The sequence below is a fragment of the Patagioenas fasciata genome, chromosome 4 (assembly GCF_037038585.1).
Source record: "Patagioenas fasciata isolate bPatFas1 chromosome 4, bPatFas1.hap1, whole genome shotgun sequence".
Taxonomy (NCBI): domain Eukaryota; kingdom Metazoa; phylum Chordata; class Aves; order Columbiformes; family Columbidae; genus Patagioenas; species Patagioenas fasciata.
Window position 1 is genome coordinate 48,551,635 of NC_092523.1, and position 18,595 is coordinate 48,570,229.

Below are 18,595 nucleotides of genomic sequence, written 5' to 3' on the forward strand. Positions count from 1 at the left end.
GATTCCCATCCATATACAGGGGCTGCACAGCACAGGGCAATCTCATGCCCTTGTCCCAGACTTGCATAAGAGCTGCCATGAAAGGTTCAAATGTAGACTGGAGAAAAAATATTTATTTTCCTTATGATTCCCAGAGGCAAAGTATGTGTGCTAGCTTTAATATACAAGTCAGCCAGAGAGAAGGCACCTGGAAAACCAGATGTGTTGTTCAGGTGATCCTGGTTAGCTCAAGATGCTTGAGTCAGCTCTGAACATTGGCAAAACAACTGCCTACACCATAAGCAGACTAAGCCAAGTCCCCCTTGAATGCGTTTCTCACATTTCTGTTAAAGGCCACCTAAGTGAAAGAACTGGTCTTTACTGGTCGTTTTTTTTTTCTCCCAATGTGTTAATAAAAACCAAAGTTTTTGATGAGAGGAGCTGTGTTATGTCCCTGCTTGTGCTCCCTGCCCCAGTGGCAGGAGGCAGACTCCTCTGGGAGGACAATATTTCTCAAAGGCAGCTTCACTGGGCACCTTGGGTTTTCCCTCTTGCCACAGGGACCACCCACAGACACGAACAACCTCCTCTTCTAGGGCACCCACAGGTCTGTCCCTGGCAGCCCACACAGTCCCATGCACAGCCCAAGCCCTGAGGTGGCAGAGGCTGGTGATGCTCGGGTTCCCCACAGAGGTGGGGGGCAGATCCCAGCCTCCTTCTGGCCATTTTCAAGCCTGAGGGATGCAGTTGCGCTGGGGCGCTTGCACAAAGCCCAGACTCTCATCCATCCTGGTAAAGGACATGCACAGGCTAAAAAATAACCAGCACTGTTGCCAAGAGACCTTACCTTGTTCAAAAGGGTTCATAAATCCTCTGCTTAGTGGATTATTGAATCAATTAGCTGATCCTCTGATTAATCCTCTTCTGGTTTGTGGTCACCTGTGTCTACTCCTTTGGAAGGACAATCAGTTTAACACAGGGAAAATTAAGATACACTGGCACTGAAACTGCCACATGCTTTCATTTATGGCTTTTGTTCCTTGCTAGAGACCATCTCTCTTGCCTCAGTATCTCCAGCCCATCACCAGTGGTTAGATTGCCAGCGCAAAGTCCACCAGACCCACAGGAAACAGATAAAAACTATCTTTCTGTGCCACATCCCACACAGGCTGTGTTGTTCCCCTGCAATCCCGCTGCCAAACCGACTTGCCCTCAGACCCAGCTGGAGCTCAGAGTTTGTTCTGCAGAGTCTGGCACCTAGATCTGTTTTCTTCTTAGTTTTTGCCACGTGCCTTCTCCCTTACACTGAGGGGAACTCTGCTTTTTTGAGTTCAGCTCCAAAAATCTCAATGCAGAGCTCCATTATTTTGTCCAGGGTCACACAAGTGAATAACTGAACTGCACAGATTTAACCCATCTGCAAAACTTGTATGACAGATGCATACAAAACAAAGGTCTGGATCTGCCCGTTCTCCTGGCATTTGAGAAAATGAGCCCCAAGTCCAAGTGAACTCAACTCACATGCCACCCCATCATTTCCAAGATCAGTACCAAAGCTTTGTACCTTACCAAATCCAGCCCTGGATCTGGAATTTTGCAGTCTTTTGTGTTTCTACTTCTGTCACAAGCACAAAACTTTGAGTGTCACTAAGATCTCTAAAATTTTAGCAAAAATTTTGAAACCCAAGCTAGGAGTTGTATTGCATCAACCTACTACGCATCGTAGGCTTTGGTTTGCCATGCTTCTTTATGGGAAAGAACAGCTCCTGTGCTGGCTTCTCCTAGCAGTTGTTTCACTACTTCTTTATTGAAAAAAAAAAAAATAGTGATAAGATAAACTCCAGACATAACTCATCCTAGGGACAGAGTCTTCCCACATTAGGTCAGATTCTGCTCACTTCCCCTGGGGACTATTTTGTTCTCAAGGAATGCCCATGTTCCTGCTGGGTGTTGCCTCTGTGCCATGTTCAACTAGGTTTTCCAGCCACACCACAACCTGAAGAGGGTGATGATGTTCCAAGGGGTGATGACGGCAGCCAGCATGAGAAACAGTCTGTGTTTCTGAGGGAGCTCAGCGCTTAATTGGTTGAGCCAGCTCTTTTATCCGAGGAGAACAAATTGCCCTCTTAGCAGTCTCCTTCACAGTGAAGGCATCTGGGTTGAACTGAGCGAAACTCATAGGAGGCCTGGGGGAGAAAGGACAGAGCCAGTCAGTTCTGATGGGAGCAGGGGAAGCTCTTAAAGCCACCTGCCGGCTGACACACCTCACACCTCCACCTGGGCCCTGCCTTTCCCTGTCAAGGGAGGACAAAAGCAGTCATGCCTTCGCTGCCATCACCATGACACCAGTGAGGATTTGCCCCATCCCTCACTGAAGCTGTCACAGCCACTACAGCCAGAGCATTCCCTCACCCTCTGTGAAACATTTCCGCAGCCCAGGCTGAGGCCAGCTGCATCATGCTGGTCAACATGAATGTGCTGCACTGTGCTACATGTCAGCTGGTTGCTTTTTATAACTGCAATTAATAATTAAGTAATAAGTAAGTAATAAATAAGTAATTCCTACTGGAATTAGAAAGTTCCTATTTCTTCTCTTTTTATTCTCCTTCCACATCAAAAATGCTTTTAAACCACAATTCATGTAGCATTAGCACATCCAGCCATATAAAACCCATGCATTATGGAAGAGCAGTGGCTACATCACCATGGCCAAACCCAGATCAACAAGGTGCCATAACCTGCACAAAATGGGCTGATAGTTGACCATTTCCCCACAGCAGGGAAGCAGCACCTACCTTTTGCAAGGCTGAGCCAGTTCCACAAGCCTTGGTGTGGCCACTGCTTGCTTTGCAGCCTGTGTCACTGGCCATTCACCACCCCGCATGGGCACAAAGTCAGGATGCAGTCTTTTTGCCATAGCCAGCTCAAGGGTCCGAGGGCTTGCAGTTGTCTCCTGAGCAAGCTTGGAAACCTGTGGAAGAGTGGGGAGGAAGGTCCTTACAGATGCTCCTGGCATTCAAGGGTGAACAGCCTACAGTTCAGTGTACCCAGGTTCACTGCTGCTGACTACGCACAGACAGGACACGATCCTGACCACAGTTATGTTCGGCACCAAACAAGCTGTGGAAGAAGAAAACCCCTGCCTGGCCAGTCCCATGACCTGCCCTCCGGTCTTCTCTTACTCTTAGCCCTTTGTCCAACCCATCCTCCAGCCCTGGAGAGCCCTATTAGACACTTGCCCATCTCTCCCCATCCCCACAACAGCAGGCTAGGCACAGGCCTGCCCATCGGCTAGGAACCAGCTCATGCTCTGGGCGGAGGATGAATCCTGCTCTCCAGCCCAGGAAGCAGCTACATCAGCCTCACGGACAGCAGCACACCCAGGGCTGCCATGAAGAGAGCCACCAGCGACTGGGCACCCAGTGCCCTCCCCTCTGCCCAGCGTCCCTGCCATGCACAGTCCCGGGTGATGCTGCCTCACCGGACGGATGACAGCTTCAGGATAGATGTTCTCGTAGCAGCTGGTCGCCTTCATGACCCGGGGCCCTGCGAGACACTGTAACCGTGAGGACAATCTGGCCAGGACGTTTGTAACCTGTGTTGGCACCTGCATGGGTTCAGAATGGGGGAGGGACGTGCAGACACAGAGCTTCTCCACGGCAGTCCACGGGGATGCACTCCCTCTCCAAAGGGAAAAGCACCCAGCACCCTTCCTCTACAGACATGGTCACAAGAAGGAGCACTCCTACCTTCCCAGCACTCATTATTTTTCTTTCATCCAAACTACAAGGTAATTTTGATGCTATTGGGATTTGTATGTCTTCACCAGTATTGCTTTTTTCCCCCACTGTCACCCACTCATAGCCAGGAGAAGCATGCCTGTAATGAGAGCCTGTGTAGCCAGGTAAAAGTGCAGAGAAATTTCTTCCAGAGTAGAGAAATGTTTTTCATATTTATCTTCCCGGCTGCATCAAATAATTTCCTTGCTAAGGAGAGATGCTCAGATTTCAGGGTAAAAGTGCTGGTGCAGTTAACTGCATTGCTACAACAAATGTGATTACTGCTTCAGCACACGAGACTTCTTCCTCCGTTTTTCACAGGCTTACTGATGCCAAGGCCCACTCCAGCACAGTCTCCCCTATTTCCCAGCCCAGTGACAGAAGCCAGAAAATTTAGCCTTTGCCATGGGAATTAGTGTAATCTGAGATTGCCCCAAGCCCTTTCACCCCTGCCAAAGCAACGACCCACGTAAAAGGAGCAAGTTTTGAAAAACATCTCTAAATTAGGCTTCTGGCAAAACTCAAAGCATACATAGCATTTGCAGGCTCACCTCCCCTATATACACAGATAGGAGCACAGCTGCCCAACTACAAACAGGACTGTACTCCCTAGAAGCTAAACAGGTCATTCCCACCAGGCTTCTCCACTTTCCCAGGCTGCTTTATCAGCGGATGCAGCCCAGAGGCCTCCCTTGGCTCTCCTGCTAATCTAGACTGCTCCAGCCTGGCTGTTTTCTGTCTCTCAGCAAGGAGATTTTCAAAGACAGCACCTCACTCCAAAAAGGCAGTTTCTCGCAGTATCTCAGTCCCAAGCAGAACAAGATAGGTCTCGCTCCCACAGCACACATGGGCATATCCAGGGGCAGGACACAGGACAGTTTGCTGCATCCAAGTCTCATTCAAGCACCTCCTCACCTCTCTGGCCGGCTGGAACTCTGGGTGCAGCACCTTTGGCTGGGCAAGCTTCCGGATCCACGGGGTGGCCTTGTAGTTCATTGCAGCTGGTGACACAGGCCACTCAGAGGACTGGCGAGGTCTGGAAGCAGAGAGTCATAGCACCACCACTCGCAGATACTCCCCCATACTGGTTAAACCAGACTGCAGCTGGGCTGTAGGCCTCATGTGCTGCAGCAGAAGGTAGCTGTGTCTTATGGTCACTTCCAGTGTAGAACTCCTTCCCTGAGAGAGTCCAGAGGTCCTGATCCCCTGGCTCTGCATTTTGCTTTCTGTTATATCCATCCTCTGTTCCCATATTTATTACTTTGAAGCTACACTGATGCTACAAGACCCAAGGGCCTCCTCATAGCACTCTACAGGCTCCCTGGCCTCTCACCTTTGCTGCAGGTAAGCAGGATGGCATTTTTTAGGTTCAGCCAGCTTCAACAGCCGGTCGGAAGGTAAGCCAAAATTCACTAGCGGAGGACGCTCCCAGATGGTTGATTCCTGTCCACAGCTATAAAAGAAGAGAGGTCTTGAGGAACAACACAGAAGAGTTAGTAAAAGGCAACTGGCAGATGGTATCCTAAGTCTGGTTAAATAACTGTGCCTGCTATATGTACGAAAGCTGGCAACAGTGCACATGGAAAAGCCATGAACAAATAGGCATTTACACTTGAGATTTCCTGACTTCAAAGGTAAATGCTGTTTGCATAGGCAGAATCCTCTTTTAAGCACCCTCAGTGCATTGCTTTCAAAGTCTAGGCCTTTCCCTGGACCATGTCAAGAAGCCAATCTACAACACAAACCTGGCAGTATCTCTGTTGTTCAGCTCTGCCAATTTAGAAACCTCTTTGCTGCCACAGCTTAACAGCACCTTGTGCTCTTGCAACTCCTTTCATCTTGGGATCTCCCCAGGCTTGCCTAGTGCATGCTCATCCAGCTTTCCATGAGCCAAAGCTGTTGGTAGATGCCTGTCATCACTAGAGAGGTGAGCAGAAAGCAGGAAAGACTGTCAGACAGACACTGTCAGTCAGATACAGAAGCTCTCAGGAGGATGAGAGCCCCTGAGTTGTTGACAGTGGCAGAGGAGAGAAAACTACCGACACAAGCATCTTGACATCCCTCCAGGCAGAGGAAGCCTTGCATTGCACTCAAGCCAGGAGTGCAATGCAGTTTTATCTCCATTCTCATTGCTGGGACTTGCACTCAAGCCAGGAGTGCAATGCAGTTTTATCTCCATTCTCATTGCTGGGACTTCTTACAGGCTAGCAACCACCATCCTGTCTCCAGAAGAGCTACAGATGAGTTGCATCAAGTAAAGCAGCATCACCCATCTCCACTGAAGCTTACATTTTTTACCATTTTTCACTCCTATTCCTAAACATGGACTGCTTTGACTGGTTGTTCACCATGCAGGAACAGCAGAGGCTTAACTGAAGGTAAGGGACCTGGATTCCCTCCAGCCAGCAGGATGCTGTGAGATTTCTCTGTTCATAGCACTTCCTAACTTTTATCCTCAAGATTTAAGCCAGTCCCCAAGAGGATGTGGGGAATCAATAATTGTGTCCAGGTTCCTGGCTGGGCTGCATCATCCCCAGTACAGACTGGGAACACTTTAGGGACACACAGTCCATCTGTATGCACAAGTGCGACACATACATGTTTCTATCAAGGCATTCACGCATGCACATGATGACTCTGCTTGCAAGTTGAAGCAGAGCTGTTGGCTGGATTTTTGTTGCTGTTGTTACAGCAGAGGAACATGTTCTCATGTGCCAATGGCATGAAGCTCCCTGTGAGGGAGTCGTGGCAGGAGAGGACATGGCTTCTCCCCTTCCCCTGGAGCCAGCACATACCCCTAATTAGAGAGCACCATCTGAGCTGCATCCTTCCCCAGGACGTGCTACCACATCACTGACCTGCACTGGTTCTTGCTAAAATCTTTCTTGGGCTTGGCCAGTGCCACTATCCTTGGGGACGGTTGAGCTGTCGCAGCACCCCATGAGAGGGGCCAGATTGTCTCTTGGTTTCCCCACACAAGCCTGGCAAGAACAGCAAGGGGGTGAAATTTTAGAAACATGTGCAAGTGTGAAATGTACTTGCTGAGGCCATCCTTCCCTATCTGGGATGGGACACACAAATAGTCCCTATGGCTCCCCACAGCAGTAAAGTGCTGTTGCCATGCCCTGAGCTCTCACCTTCTCTGACACTGAATTTCCTAACACTCTTGAGGTTGTTGTCAACTCAAAAAGAAAAGAGCCTTCAAGTGATGCATCTGGTTTTGCAGCTTCCAGTGGATGTACAGAAAGGGTCATTTCATTACATCTCTGAAACCCCTAGGGGAATTTCATGATTGCATTTTTCTTACCTCACCATTACCACCTAACTATACCACAGATATGACAGTAAAAATAACAATAATGTTATGGTAAGGGTGTGCCATGGAAAGTGGGTGAGGTTTTGCAGCACATTAGTGGTTACTCTCCTGTGCCCAGGGCAATTTTGGAGTTGCTCATCCCCCACTGAGAGAGAGGCCATGGTGGGAAAGGGTACCAGGGTAGTCAGGAGAGGGAAATGGGATTGCAGAGCCTTTTTCAAGCACAGTGACACCCATCCAGACAGTGGAAAAGAGATGTTATCAAGAGACCGTTGTCCTGGCTTGACCCCATAATGCAGACAGCAACTCTGTTCCTAAAGCTGGATGATATCCTCCAGGATACAGCAGCCTGTGGCTCTGAGGTCCCTTGCATCACAGCACCATCCTACCCTGCAGCACCTCAGTGGGGCAGCTCAGATGGGGCAGCAAAGGCAAGACTCGAGCCAAGCCCAGTTTTTTGACTGAAAACAAGAAAAAGCAAACCGAAGAGAGTCAGTCCCTCATACACTGAACATCTCAATCTGTCTTTTTGGAGCTGCTTCTGCTCTTGAGAGGAAAGCAGTAGCAAGACAAAGGCAAAGGGTCTGCAGTGGCCGAGGCCCCATCAGGCCCCAGCCCTCAGGTAGGGCTCTCTGGGAACCTCCTTACCTGGGAGCATTTGCACAAGCTGCTGTCTTGGGTTCTGCGAGTTCTCGTATCCTGTCAAGATTGCAGAAAAGGACAAATGAGCCATTAAACATGCAGTTAAACCAACAAAGCACAAAGAAGCTACTGCTGTACTCAAAGCCATATAACACACTCTGGAACCCCCATGCTTTTGCCTCCATCCCTTGGGAGAGTGCATTTAAGGGAGCGCTCTCTCCAAGTAACTTTACCTCCACTCAGTCTGCTGGACTCACCAGCCTGTGGATTTTTGTGCAGAATTTTCAGTTCTGCCCTCACAGGAAGGTCCCTTTGAGACACAGCAGGGTGAGAGGGAAGGTACTTTTCTGGTTAATAACACAACATCCAACTCCAGCAGGTAAGAGTAGCCTACAGGAGCCGAAGTGAACAGAAACACCTGTTATCAACACCCTTGTGGTTTACTAAAAGGCACCATGGAGACAACACTGTTCCCACATGCTTTTAGGAGCATAGCTGAAGACATATTTTTTATTTATAATTTTATTTCAGTCTGTTTGGCACAGAGATCTCAGATGCTATAAAGACACATGAATATACATGGTCTGTGCCCTAGTAGCAGCACTGAAAACATTTTTACTGAATATTCACCAGGTTAAAACCTTTCAGGAAGATCAGATATCACTGACTGCTTCTGCTGATCAAATGTCCCAGGCCTGAAATCCAAGTGCCTGGGAGGTGCTTGTGCTTTGTGAGCCTTGGTACAAAGAGCAAGATGAGACGACACCAGTGCCAGAAGTGCATTGCAAAACTCCTGGTGTCACAAACCAAGCCCATAACCACCCTCTAGGGCTGCAGATGCCTGGCCCCAGCCAGCTGCGGAACAATCACATGATGGGGGCACCTGTGGAAGTGTCCCACCATAGAAAAAGCACAGAAGGTGACAGCCTGGGGCATTACTCCCCTGCTTAGTATCACTCAGCAATAAGACAGCATAGCCCTAAAGAGGAGAAAGGACACCAATAGGGAGGGATGTTTGCTGACAGAATACAATTTGTGCTTTGGGGACACATCTGTGGTTTCTTTGATGGGGCTGATACTCAAGCAAGGCACTGAGCCCCAGCAAACGCTTCCCAGAGAGCTCAGCACAATAGAGACCCTTGCAATGGCCAGCTGCTGTTAGAGCATCCCTGCCACACACACCCTGCAAGATGCCTGCTGATTTATCTCCCTGTCATGCCTAACCACCGGTCACAACATTGCAAACATGGCTCCCACTGACATCCCACAGAGGGAACCAGCTGCCTGTGGGACTTTGGCCCCCTGCCACCCATTCAAGACAGGACAAGCTCAGTAAGGCAGCCATCATTTTGGGAGCCGAAAAACAGTTTTGGCTGTTCATTCCCAGGCAGCTCCCCAGAGGCTCATCCTTACAAAGGTGCAAGGGGGTGAAGGATAACCTCACAGAGGTCCCCTCAGCCTAGCTGTGTGGCAGAGCTGGCACCACCTCTGTAGGCAGGCTCATCGCTTTTCCCCCATTGCTGATACACCACACAGACACAGACAAATCTCTCACAAATTGCAAGTGGCCCCAGTGCCCCACACCACTGGGTTGGACGCTGCTGTGAAAAGCTTGCATTGTGACCCAGCCAAGGGACAAGCCACACGTATGTCCAAATCAGGTCCCTCAAGTCACTCAAAAATTGTTAAGTGCTATTTTTCTCACAGTTACCAAAAAAAAAAAAAAAAAAAAAAAGCAAAAAAACCCCATATTTTCTACTTTTTTATCATAGCAAAAGCTCTGGACAGACAGGCATCCCCACAGAGGACAAATCAGCAAATCAGCAGCTCTGCAACTTGAAGGAGTTAAGCCAGCTCATTGACAAGGGGACAGCCCCAGGGGAGCCTTTGTAATTTGGTCCTCCTCAGGCTTCCCATCAGGGAAAACAAGGCCTTGCTGCAGCCAGACACAGAAACACTTCTCCTGTGCTGCCTGAGCTCACAGAGACTCATTGCTTAAGGGGGATCAACTCACCCTGAGGTCAACTCATTGTAAAGCAAATCTGACAGCTTCCCTTCTGAAGGGGCAGGACAGTCAGACATTGCTTGTTATGAGAAGCAGGGAAAAGGACAAAAACAGGCATCCTTTCCTTTGTGTGTTTATCACAGTGTCACCTGATATACCGACTCGGTGCTGGATGTAAATCCCTAAGTGAGCCCTCCCCAAGGGACATGGGGCACATCCTGGACACCCATCCAGGAGGGTTTCTCACCTGTCACATGAGTGTGCACACAAGTAACAAGAAACTGTAAAGACAAGAAAAGGTGAATTTAAAAGCTTGGCAACGCCTGCAGCCTGGGCTGCGAAACAATCAGAAGGTAGGTGTGGTTTGTGCAACTCCTTGGGATACAAATGCTTGGCAAGTATTTGTACTGTTATTCGCAATGCACATGAAGTGCTGCTCTCCGGGGGTGCTGGCAGCCCCCGGGCCTGCAGGACGGAGCACCCCCGGCACCGTGTCCCCTCACCAGCATCCTCCTGCGACGAGCACCAGTGGCCGCTGCTGACCTGTGGGCTCTGACATCCTGAGAGGCTCAGGGCAGAAGCGGCTGTACTGAACTTGGACTCTGCCGCAGTACAGAATAACCCGCCGCGTTTTAAAGCGGGGGACGGGAAAACCAAACGCGTGGGGACACCTGCGCAGGCCTCGTCCCTCCGTCCTCAGGCCTCCCCCGCCCCGCCCCCACGCACCGCCCCGCGGCCCAGGCGCCGCCATGAGGTGCGCTCCCGTCGCCATGGCAACGGCGGCGCCCGCGGCCTCCCCGCCCCGCAGCGACGCGACACGAAGGGAACCGCTGCCCAGGCCTCCGCTCCACCGGTGAGCGAGAACCCAGCTGTCAGCGGCAGGCCGAGCCCCGTGGTACGGAGCTGGGCAGCCTGTCTCCACAGAAGGGTGAGAAGAGCCGTTTTAAAGGTGGCAGCCCAAGAAAAGCCTGCAGGGTCCGCTGCTGCAGCTCCTTCTTCTGGTAAATGAAGCCCAGATCACTGGTTTAGGGTAAAATTGTCTGCTTTATGCGTTCGTTCCAAAGGGCAAAACTGTAAAACCCTCATACAATAAAAGCAGTTGTAAACCAGGTCCTTCACAGAAGTGCTCGGATCCTGGATCACATTCTTGGAGTACAATTACGAGGACACTGGGAGAGTGATGCTCGTCAGCAACTTGTCTTTCCCACCTGCTGTGCTAGCAGAAATCACTTTCAAAAAACAGAAATCAAACAGAAATCACCTTCAAGAAACAACAGATTTTTTACATGTAAGAGTGTTTACTTGAGGACAACCTGGCCTAAACCAAAATAAGCTGCTCATCCTAATGGAAGAGTTTCCTAACTTGGGTACAAATTTAACTTAAATGCTTTCAGTCACTACCTTAAATTACAGTTTTGGTTTTTCTCCCTGTAGCCAAGAAAACAATGTCTTACTGCTTTCATTTTCTTGCCCTTATCCACCAAAGAAGTAGTAACCAATCCAGTTTCCAGAGATCACTAATGTGAGCCCTTAAAAACTGGCTCAAATACAGTGACAACAAAAACCATCACTGTCAAAAATACTAGTCGCAGCCCTTAAATTTCTGACACTCAAGGAGCGAAGTCTCATTTTTAACAGAACAGCACTTTTAACAAGGTTCTGTAACACCTGTGGAGTAAACATATTTCCATTTAAGCCTGAGACATCAAGACAGGTTAAATTCACTGCATACAACTTTGTTCCACTGAAGTCAATGCTTGATTCCTGCCTGGCAAGAAGCCATCTAAGCTATATATCCCCTTAATTCTGCTGTCTGAAAGACTAATTTTCCCCTAGTAACAGGCTAGAAAATAGACTACTTTTCAAATGCATTTTAAAACCACTATAAATTAGATATTCTTACCAACTAGACATCATTTTCAAAGGAATTCCACACCCACAAGGAAAAGATATCTGTACATCTCAGTCACCACGCAGCAAACTGACCATATGCTAACACCTCATCTCCCTCAGCTGCAAATATCATGTTGTAGGAAAGGAGCTGTCACTGTGCTTCCAGAACCAGCTGTGCTATCAGCTCTTTGGCATCCTTCATGCTGGAGGAGATCTCTGAGCCATCCTCTGCCACATGGGTACCGATCAAGAACATCTTCCTCTTGTCCCCAATATCAGACAGTGCCAGAGCATCGTGGATATCGGTGATGCAATATGCACCTTCAAGGTCCTGATACAAAAAACCAAAATGAGTCTGTTAGTTGCATGAGGTCGTGGCACCATTCCTGCTTTGAGCCACTGCCTTTATCCAGGGAGAAGGGTCTCAAGGCTCTGTAGGCACCATTCTTATGTACCTGCTATGAGATCAAGTTCCCATGCCCTAAAATACTTGGGGAAAAAAAAACATTATTATCCTTAAACTAATTTATTCCCAAGAAATATGGGTACAGTTTTGTTTCTAATAATCCCAGTGTTTCTGATAACCTGTAGAAGGCAGACAAAAGTCTTGCTGGCCCAAGACCCTAGGCAACCAGCAGAGTCACAAGAACAGGTCAAACGTGCAACAGTCTGTCCCAGTGTACCTTCTCAGCCACCAGCGTTTCTGACTCTAGGACAGAGAGAATCAGTAGCAGCATTTGTGTTTGATGAAGCCAAAGCCTGTGCTTTGAGTTAGAGAGTAACACAAACGCCTACTAGTAACATGCCCAAGTTACTAGCAATTTAGGAGGTAACAATGTAGAGCAAATCAAGCACACAGCCCTCAGAAAATCAAATCTGAGCTTAAAAACCCTGGGCTGTTCTGTTCTTGAACTGTGCAATAGGCAAATTCTGCTTCAGGTACAGCACCAGTCACTGGCATTTTCACAAAGATCTCGGGAGAAAGCACTGCCTTGTGAAAAAAGCTTACCTCATGCTTCAGTAGCAGCAGCCTTACACAAGCAACCAATCTGACAATGTGAACACAAACAACAGTGCTTCACTTCGTGGCTGCTTACTAAGTAAAGTGGCACTTCTAGACACATTCAGAACAGAAACCTAACTCCAGGTCTAACTGTGGTCTCCCTTACAGCTGTCAAAACCTGCAACTCTACAGTTTTCAGCATTATTTCTACTCACAGCTCAAATCACACTGTCTCCAAGCACAGGAGCCACACCTTGCAGATCCAAAACTCGACTTCAGATAATTTTCTTTTGTGGTCAACAAGGTGTTCCAGAAAGACCCCCAGCTCCCAGTCACACAGCCTCCTTTTAAGGCATGAAGCCTCCTTTGCAAGGCTTTGCTGCTGTTTTCAGACCTGCTGCCAGGCCCAGCTCAGCTACCAGCAAGGAACTCTTACCTGCTTGTTGGCCAGAACCACCACTGGCAGGGTGGAGTTGTTCTGAATCATTTGATGAAGCAGCTGTTTTGCCACAGGCAGTCGGGCATGATCAGCTGAGTCCACGACATAGATCAGCAACAGCACTTTGGGCAGGTACATCTTCCAGTATGAACGCAGACATTCACTGCCCCCAACTGGAAGAGAAGACAGCACCACAAGATTCACCAAGTGATCCAGGCAGCACTGCTCCTAGAGGTGCAGACAGCAGGCACTGGGCTGAAAGACCAAGGTACTTGGGTTACCAAAAACTCAAAAGGATTTGGTTACTGTATACGAGACTGCAAATAGCTTTATTTTGCCCAGTCAAGTCCCGTACAGGTATGCGTGTATGTTCTGATGAAAAAAAAGTGTAGTGGTAGTAAATTCAACGAATCCAGACGCCGGCATAAGCTCTTTGATCGAACGGGCGGGCCGGGCGAGAGTAAGGAGTCTAATTCAATGTGAATTTACCATCCGTACTCTTTAATGAACTCTTAAACAACACTGAATATCAATGTCCCCGAGACCACGTTTTTCCAAGCCTTATATACTCTATACCAAAAGGCCATGCGGCAAGTGCAGGCTACAATTGGTTACACTCACAGTCACTCATCCCCCCCCACTATGGTGATTGGCTGCAGGGCACTGTTCACAGACTGTTCATGCGCAGCGGCAACGCCCCTCCTGCAGCCTGGGTCGAGGGCAGAGCAGCTTCTGTTTACTTTCCTTTTGTCTCTGGTGTCTCAGGGAAATCCTTCCGTGTAACACAGCCGCATCAAGCCCTGGCTTGTTCACAGCACACAGCCAGAGACTCTCCACAAAAAAGAAATACATTTTAAGCTCTTATTTTAAGAGAATTCTGGGTTCAGTTTCTTTATAGTTGCTTTCTGCTCTGTTGGTTCTTGCTCTCAAGCTAATAGGGAAATTAGGTTCAGTGTCCATAAACACCATGTGACCTACCACCACATGCACACCTCATCTTAAGACAAAGCAGACCTACAATTTCCAAATAAGAAATTTAGCTCTCAGGTAGGAAGTGCTCTGATCAGTTTTGTACAACACTAAGGACTAGTTCAAAACTCTTGCAGCTTTCATATTGTCAAAAACCAGAGGTGATTAGGAAGAGAGAAAAATCAAATCCCAGCAGACTCTTCAGGCAGTCCTTAGGTGATGAGAGAAATCTTTGCACAGGACAAATTTCTACCTGACTCCTTCTCTGCTGGATACAGAAGCAAGCTGTCCACCTTCAAAACTAGGTCTTATAATCTGTGCTGAAAGCATATGCAGCAAGGTGCCCAAGATTTTTGCTCCCATCCAGGAACAAAAATAATTTGTTAGTTTGCTGAGTTTGATAGGAACAGGAGTAGCAACAGTGTATTAAGTATTTCAAATGTGTTTACAGTTCTCCGGGTCTTCTCCAAGGTACACTGCAGAACAACTCGCTCAAGAGTAGTGAAGTACTGGGTGAGTCCCCCAAATGCAGCAAGTTTTCATAGCAATGTATTTGGGGTTCCCTATAATTGTCTCCTATCTGGTATAGAAGCTGTTCTCAAAACTGACTTGCTGGTCAGCCATCTTTTACTGCCCTCAGTGACTTGGGTCTGTTTCAAAGCAATTTTGCTTTCACAAAGGCAAAACATAGTTTCCAGAATGTAAAAAAGGAGGCAACATTTCCTATTAGAGCATGTCCGGTCTCCTTCAAGAGCCCCAGCATATCTGCAGGCAGAACTGCAAGTTTGACACTGTCAAAAGGAGCCAAAGGGCTGTGACTGACACATCACACTTGGGGCAGATGCCTCTGGTTCTGTATGGTGATGTTGTGTGGGCTCATCAGTGTTCCCTCTGTTAAACGGATTCATGCATAGCATAACCCAGGGGTCAGCAACCTCGCAGAGAACATTTTTATTTCCCAAACCAGTAGGAACTCAGTAGAAACCAGGAGCTCCTACCTCTCGCAGAGGCAAGATGTCACCCACTTATCTATACCATGGTACAAAGAAAAAGACAGAATAGTTTTATGTCTATCTAAAGCCAGTAAAATAAAAACCCTGCTGTCTGCTGATCATCTTGTGCCTTGTGATCACAGCACAGGCTGCTAACCCCTGGGCTAGGAGACGGTACAGACTGGATCAGTAACCAGATTAGAGAGCCATGCACGGATTTACCTGGCTGAAACTGGCCTGAGACATTTCATTTCCCATGGGTCATATCGCAGCCATCACATCTCAGTCACTACCAACCTGGACCAGAAAGGGAAGGACGACTCAGAAACAACAGGTTCTGCTGTGGGGTGCACTGCACCCAGGCCATCCCTAGGCAAAAGCAGAGATACTGCACGTTTCTCTAAGCTCTGCTGGGCAAAGCACCTCCCAGTAGGTAACACAGGTGTCTCACACCTACTAGGAGAGAGGCACAGACCACAATCATCTCTGGAGAGATTATTTTCCTAAGACACAGAGATTTGTACAGCAGTAGGACTGGGAATGAAACTCTGCCTTAGTGGCCTCATCCTCACATCCTGAAGACTTACCTGGGAACAGCACAACACCTTTAGGCCTGCTGACAAAGGTATGGAGGCATCTATGGGCTAGCTGCCAACTGAGCCAGTTGAGCACTGGTACAGCACAGTGCAAAAATAGCAGGAGGCAAAGGGCTGCTTCTGCCTCCACAGAGGGCTGGCACGGATGAGGCTGGGATGTCAGCTCTCTGCACCAGGGACTGACCTGACTTCAGGGCCTCTACCTTAGCCATCAGCTAGCTGCACCTAGAACAGCTGTGACACCCCAAAAATATCACAAAAGGTGCTCTCTGCAGGCAAGAACAATACCCAAAGATCAGTGCTAAGGACACACACAAAAAAATTAGTGAAAACCTACAGATATGCAAAAGCCATTAAAGACTAGAAAATACCACTTACGAGGTTTTCGAATAAAAACTGTACAAAGTTTTTTTCTTCCCCATCTCTTCTTCCACCTGATTATTTATCTCTCTTCTGCTCTTGCCCTTTGCCAGGTATGAGCACCAAGGAGAAGCTGTACAACACATAACAGCTATGGACCAGGGCTTACTGGGGACACCTCTGCTTTGGGCTGGTTTCACACAATCAGGCTTGTTAGCCTTCTCTCTCTGGGACTAGAACTCCCTGGAGGACAGGTCTGAACAAACACAGACCTCCTCTAACACCAGCATATCACCTTCTTTAAGAAGTGGGGTGGGAAAGCAGAATCCACAAGGAAAAAATAATCACAACTGGCATTATCAGAGCAGGCATTAGAGAATATGGAGGCTTTAAAATAAGGGCCTGATCCCAAGGGCACAGGATAGTAGCTTATTTTACATTCCGTACTAAAACAGGTTCACTCACTCTCCAAGAACTCCATCTGGGACTCTCCGGTGCTGACGCAGACAGCATTGAAGCCCTCGGTGGGAGCCAGGCTGCGCTTGACGTGGTTAGTTGCCAGGCAGTGGAGAACGCTGGTCTTCCCAGCCCCATCCAGGCCCAGCACCAGTATTTGCTTGCTGTGTCCTTTACCCTGCAAAATCGCGACAGCACACTCAGCCAGGGACATGTGCAAAGTTTCGCAGGGCTGGGGGAAATAAGGGGTAACTGGGTCGGGGGGGAACAGCAAACGCCATTTCACGGTGAAGAGGGAGCAGGTGCCTGCTGGGCAGGCCAGGCGGAAGGAAGCCGGGGACACCCGCCAGCCCCGGCCCTACCGCACGCAGCTGCGGGGGAGAGCGGGGAGAGCTCCGCCCCGGCCTCAGGCCCCGCCGGGGGGCCCGCTCGCTCCGAGGCGGCCGGGGCCGGCGCGGCCCGCCAGAGGCCCAGGGCGACCTCGTTGCCGCTCGCCCATCCTGCGGCCTCACCCGGCGCCCCCCCCCACCCCAGCTCCGATACCTGATCGCCGGCGCCGAGAGCGGCGGCAGGGCGAGCAACGGGCAGTGCGGTCCGTCTCCGCAGGCGGGCCCAGGCCCAGGCCGCGCCGCCCGCCGCGGCCAGCGCCGTCCCGCACAGCACGGCGAGCCGCAGGCGGGTGTCCATGGCCGGCCCGTACCGGCCAGCTCCGCGGGCGGACACACGCACAGCCCGACACACCGAGAGCTCCCCCTGCTGCCCCAGTCAGCCGCACAGCTGCCCCGGCAGCCCTCAGTGCACGGCTCCCTCCCTCGGCAGCCGGGTGCTGTCAGGCCGAGAACTCCCTAGTGCTGATGAAGCAGAGCCAGCCGTTTCGCATCCGGCTTTTCTGTTAAAGGCGGCCTTTCCCCACAGCTGCTGCTGCCCTCCCCCCAACAACGAGATTTGCTCCCAGCTTGCTTCTACCTGGGCAACTATATCGGGGGAAGACAGCCAGCTCAAGATTTTAGCAGTGCTACAAGGTAGCATTTCCATCTGGTCAGTTTCAGCCAGGTTTCACCAGAGACCTGTGGAGAAGGCAGTCTCATTCTCCTCCAGATCACTCTCCGGAAATTCTATCACTGCAGGATAGCACTCACTGTCCTGTACTCACCAGCTGCTGGCTAAGAGGGGGCACATCACCCAGACAAGTCATTTACAACAATCCTTTCTATTCAGCACACATTTCACAGCAAGTGACTCTGCCAGGCATTCATAAAGCTGTTTTCTCTAACCTCTGTTCCTCCTTCTCAGAGCACAACACATATTCAGGCCCCTGCCAGGTGCACCCATTGTACAGTCAAAGTAATAAAGACTGGATTCTTCCTGGTACATTTTTACTCCATGGGGACTGAGGTGTTTTGTTTTGGGGTTTGTCTGGTTTTGTTTTTTAAGCTACTGTAACATTTCCCTTGCTCCTCACCTCTTCAGGCCTGTAAATTGAGAAAAAAGCTTTTGCCTTTTGGGTTGACATCTGACAGCTCTCCCCAAAATGCTATTTCTATCCATTGAAAGTCTACATATGGAAAAATGTTTTTGCTATATTCAGACAAAAACCAGAAGTTTCAAGAGATTTGGGGGATTCCTGGGGGGTGCTAGGATAGCAGACATCCTCCATCTCACCACCAGCTTCCACTTGAGAAGTGCAATGCATCTTCAATGCAGCTCACCACCATAACTCGCCACTTTGTTTTAGCTCACTCTGGTTTTGCCAAACCCACTAGAATAAAGCAGCTGGCTTGTAGAAAAGGGGACACTAAATCAGCCTCACCATGCTTTCTCCTAACAGTCTTCTCCCTCTTCAGATTATCTTCTGTATAATCTGGGCTGTTTGGTGGTCAATGACTGACTGGGATGAGACACAAAACACAGTGCTTGCATCATGCATAAAGACATTGTCAGACAAATCTGTTAAAGACCTTAACTAACATATGCAGGAGGAACACAAAACTACATTTCAATAAGTTCTTGGTTATTCCAAATCTTTTAAATGTTTGGCAACATGGACGGATTTCTTTTTAGGGGCTGCATTTGAGTTTGATGGCAAAGCCTTAAGTCACAGTGGGGAAAAGTGTGAGGAAGGCAACTTGGTGAGCAGACACATGGTGCCTACACCAGCCTATCGCC

General features: G+C 49.1%; 2 protein-coding genes across 8 annotated transcripts; both read right to left on the reverse strand.

Moving 5' to 3' along the window:
* Positions 1-1,761: 1,761 nt before the first annotated feature.
* Positions 1,762-11,735, reverse strand: SPMAP2L (sperm microtubule associated protein 2 like). 3 transcript variants are annotated; one of them, XM_065836703.2, is made up of 8 exons: positions 11,625-11,735; positions 7,723-7,773; positions 6,617-6,739; positions 5,092-5,211; positions 4,674-4,794; positions 3,461-3,586; positions 2,775-2,950; positions 1,762-2,165 (listed from the first exon to the last, which is right to left on the reverse strand). In XM_065836703.2, exons 1-8 carry the CDS (start codon positions 11,636-11,638, stop codon positions 2,051-2,053), a joined length of 846 nt encoding a protein of 281 aa, XP_065692775.1. In that variant the 5' UTR covers positions 11,639-11,735; the 3' UTR covers positions 1,762-2,050. The 3 variants fall into 3 exon arrangements, with proteins under 3 accessions (XP_065692775.1, XP_065692776.1, XP_071663907.1); XM_065836704.2 differs by lacking the exon at positions 6,617-6,739; XM_071807806.1 differs by lacking the exon at positions 6,617-6,739 and having other exon boundaries at positions 5,092-5,229.
* Positions 10,746-18,496, reverse strand: ARL9 (ARF like GTPase 9). Of its 5 annotated transcripts, XM_065836708.2 has the most exons (5): positions 18,240-18,496; positions 17,396-17,496; positions 16,439-16,607; positions 13,054-13,229; positions 10,746-11,945 (listed from the first exon to the last, which is right to left on the reverse strand). In XM_065836708.2, exons 2-5 carry the CDS (start codon positions 17,462-17,464, stop codon positions 11,766-11,768), a joined length of 594 nt encoding a protein of 197 aa, XP_065692780.1. In that variant the 5' UTR covers positions 17,465-17,496; positions 18,240-18,496; the 3' UTR covers positions 10,746-11,765. The 5 variants fall into 5 exon arrangements, with proteins under 5 accessions (XP_065692780.1, XP_071663908.1, XP_065692777.1 ...); XM_071807807.1 differs by lacking the exon at positions 17,396-17,496; XM_065836705.2 differs by lacking the exons at positions 17,396-17,496; positions 18,240-18,496 and adding an exon at positions 16,973-17,377.
* Positions 18,497-18,595: the final 99 nt, after the last annotated feature.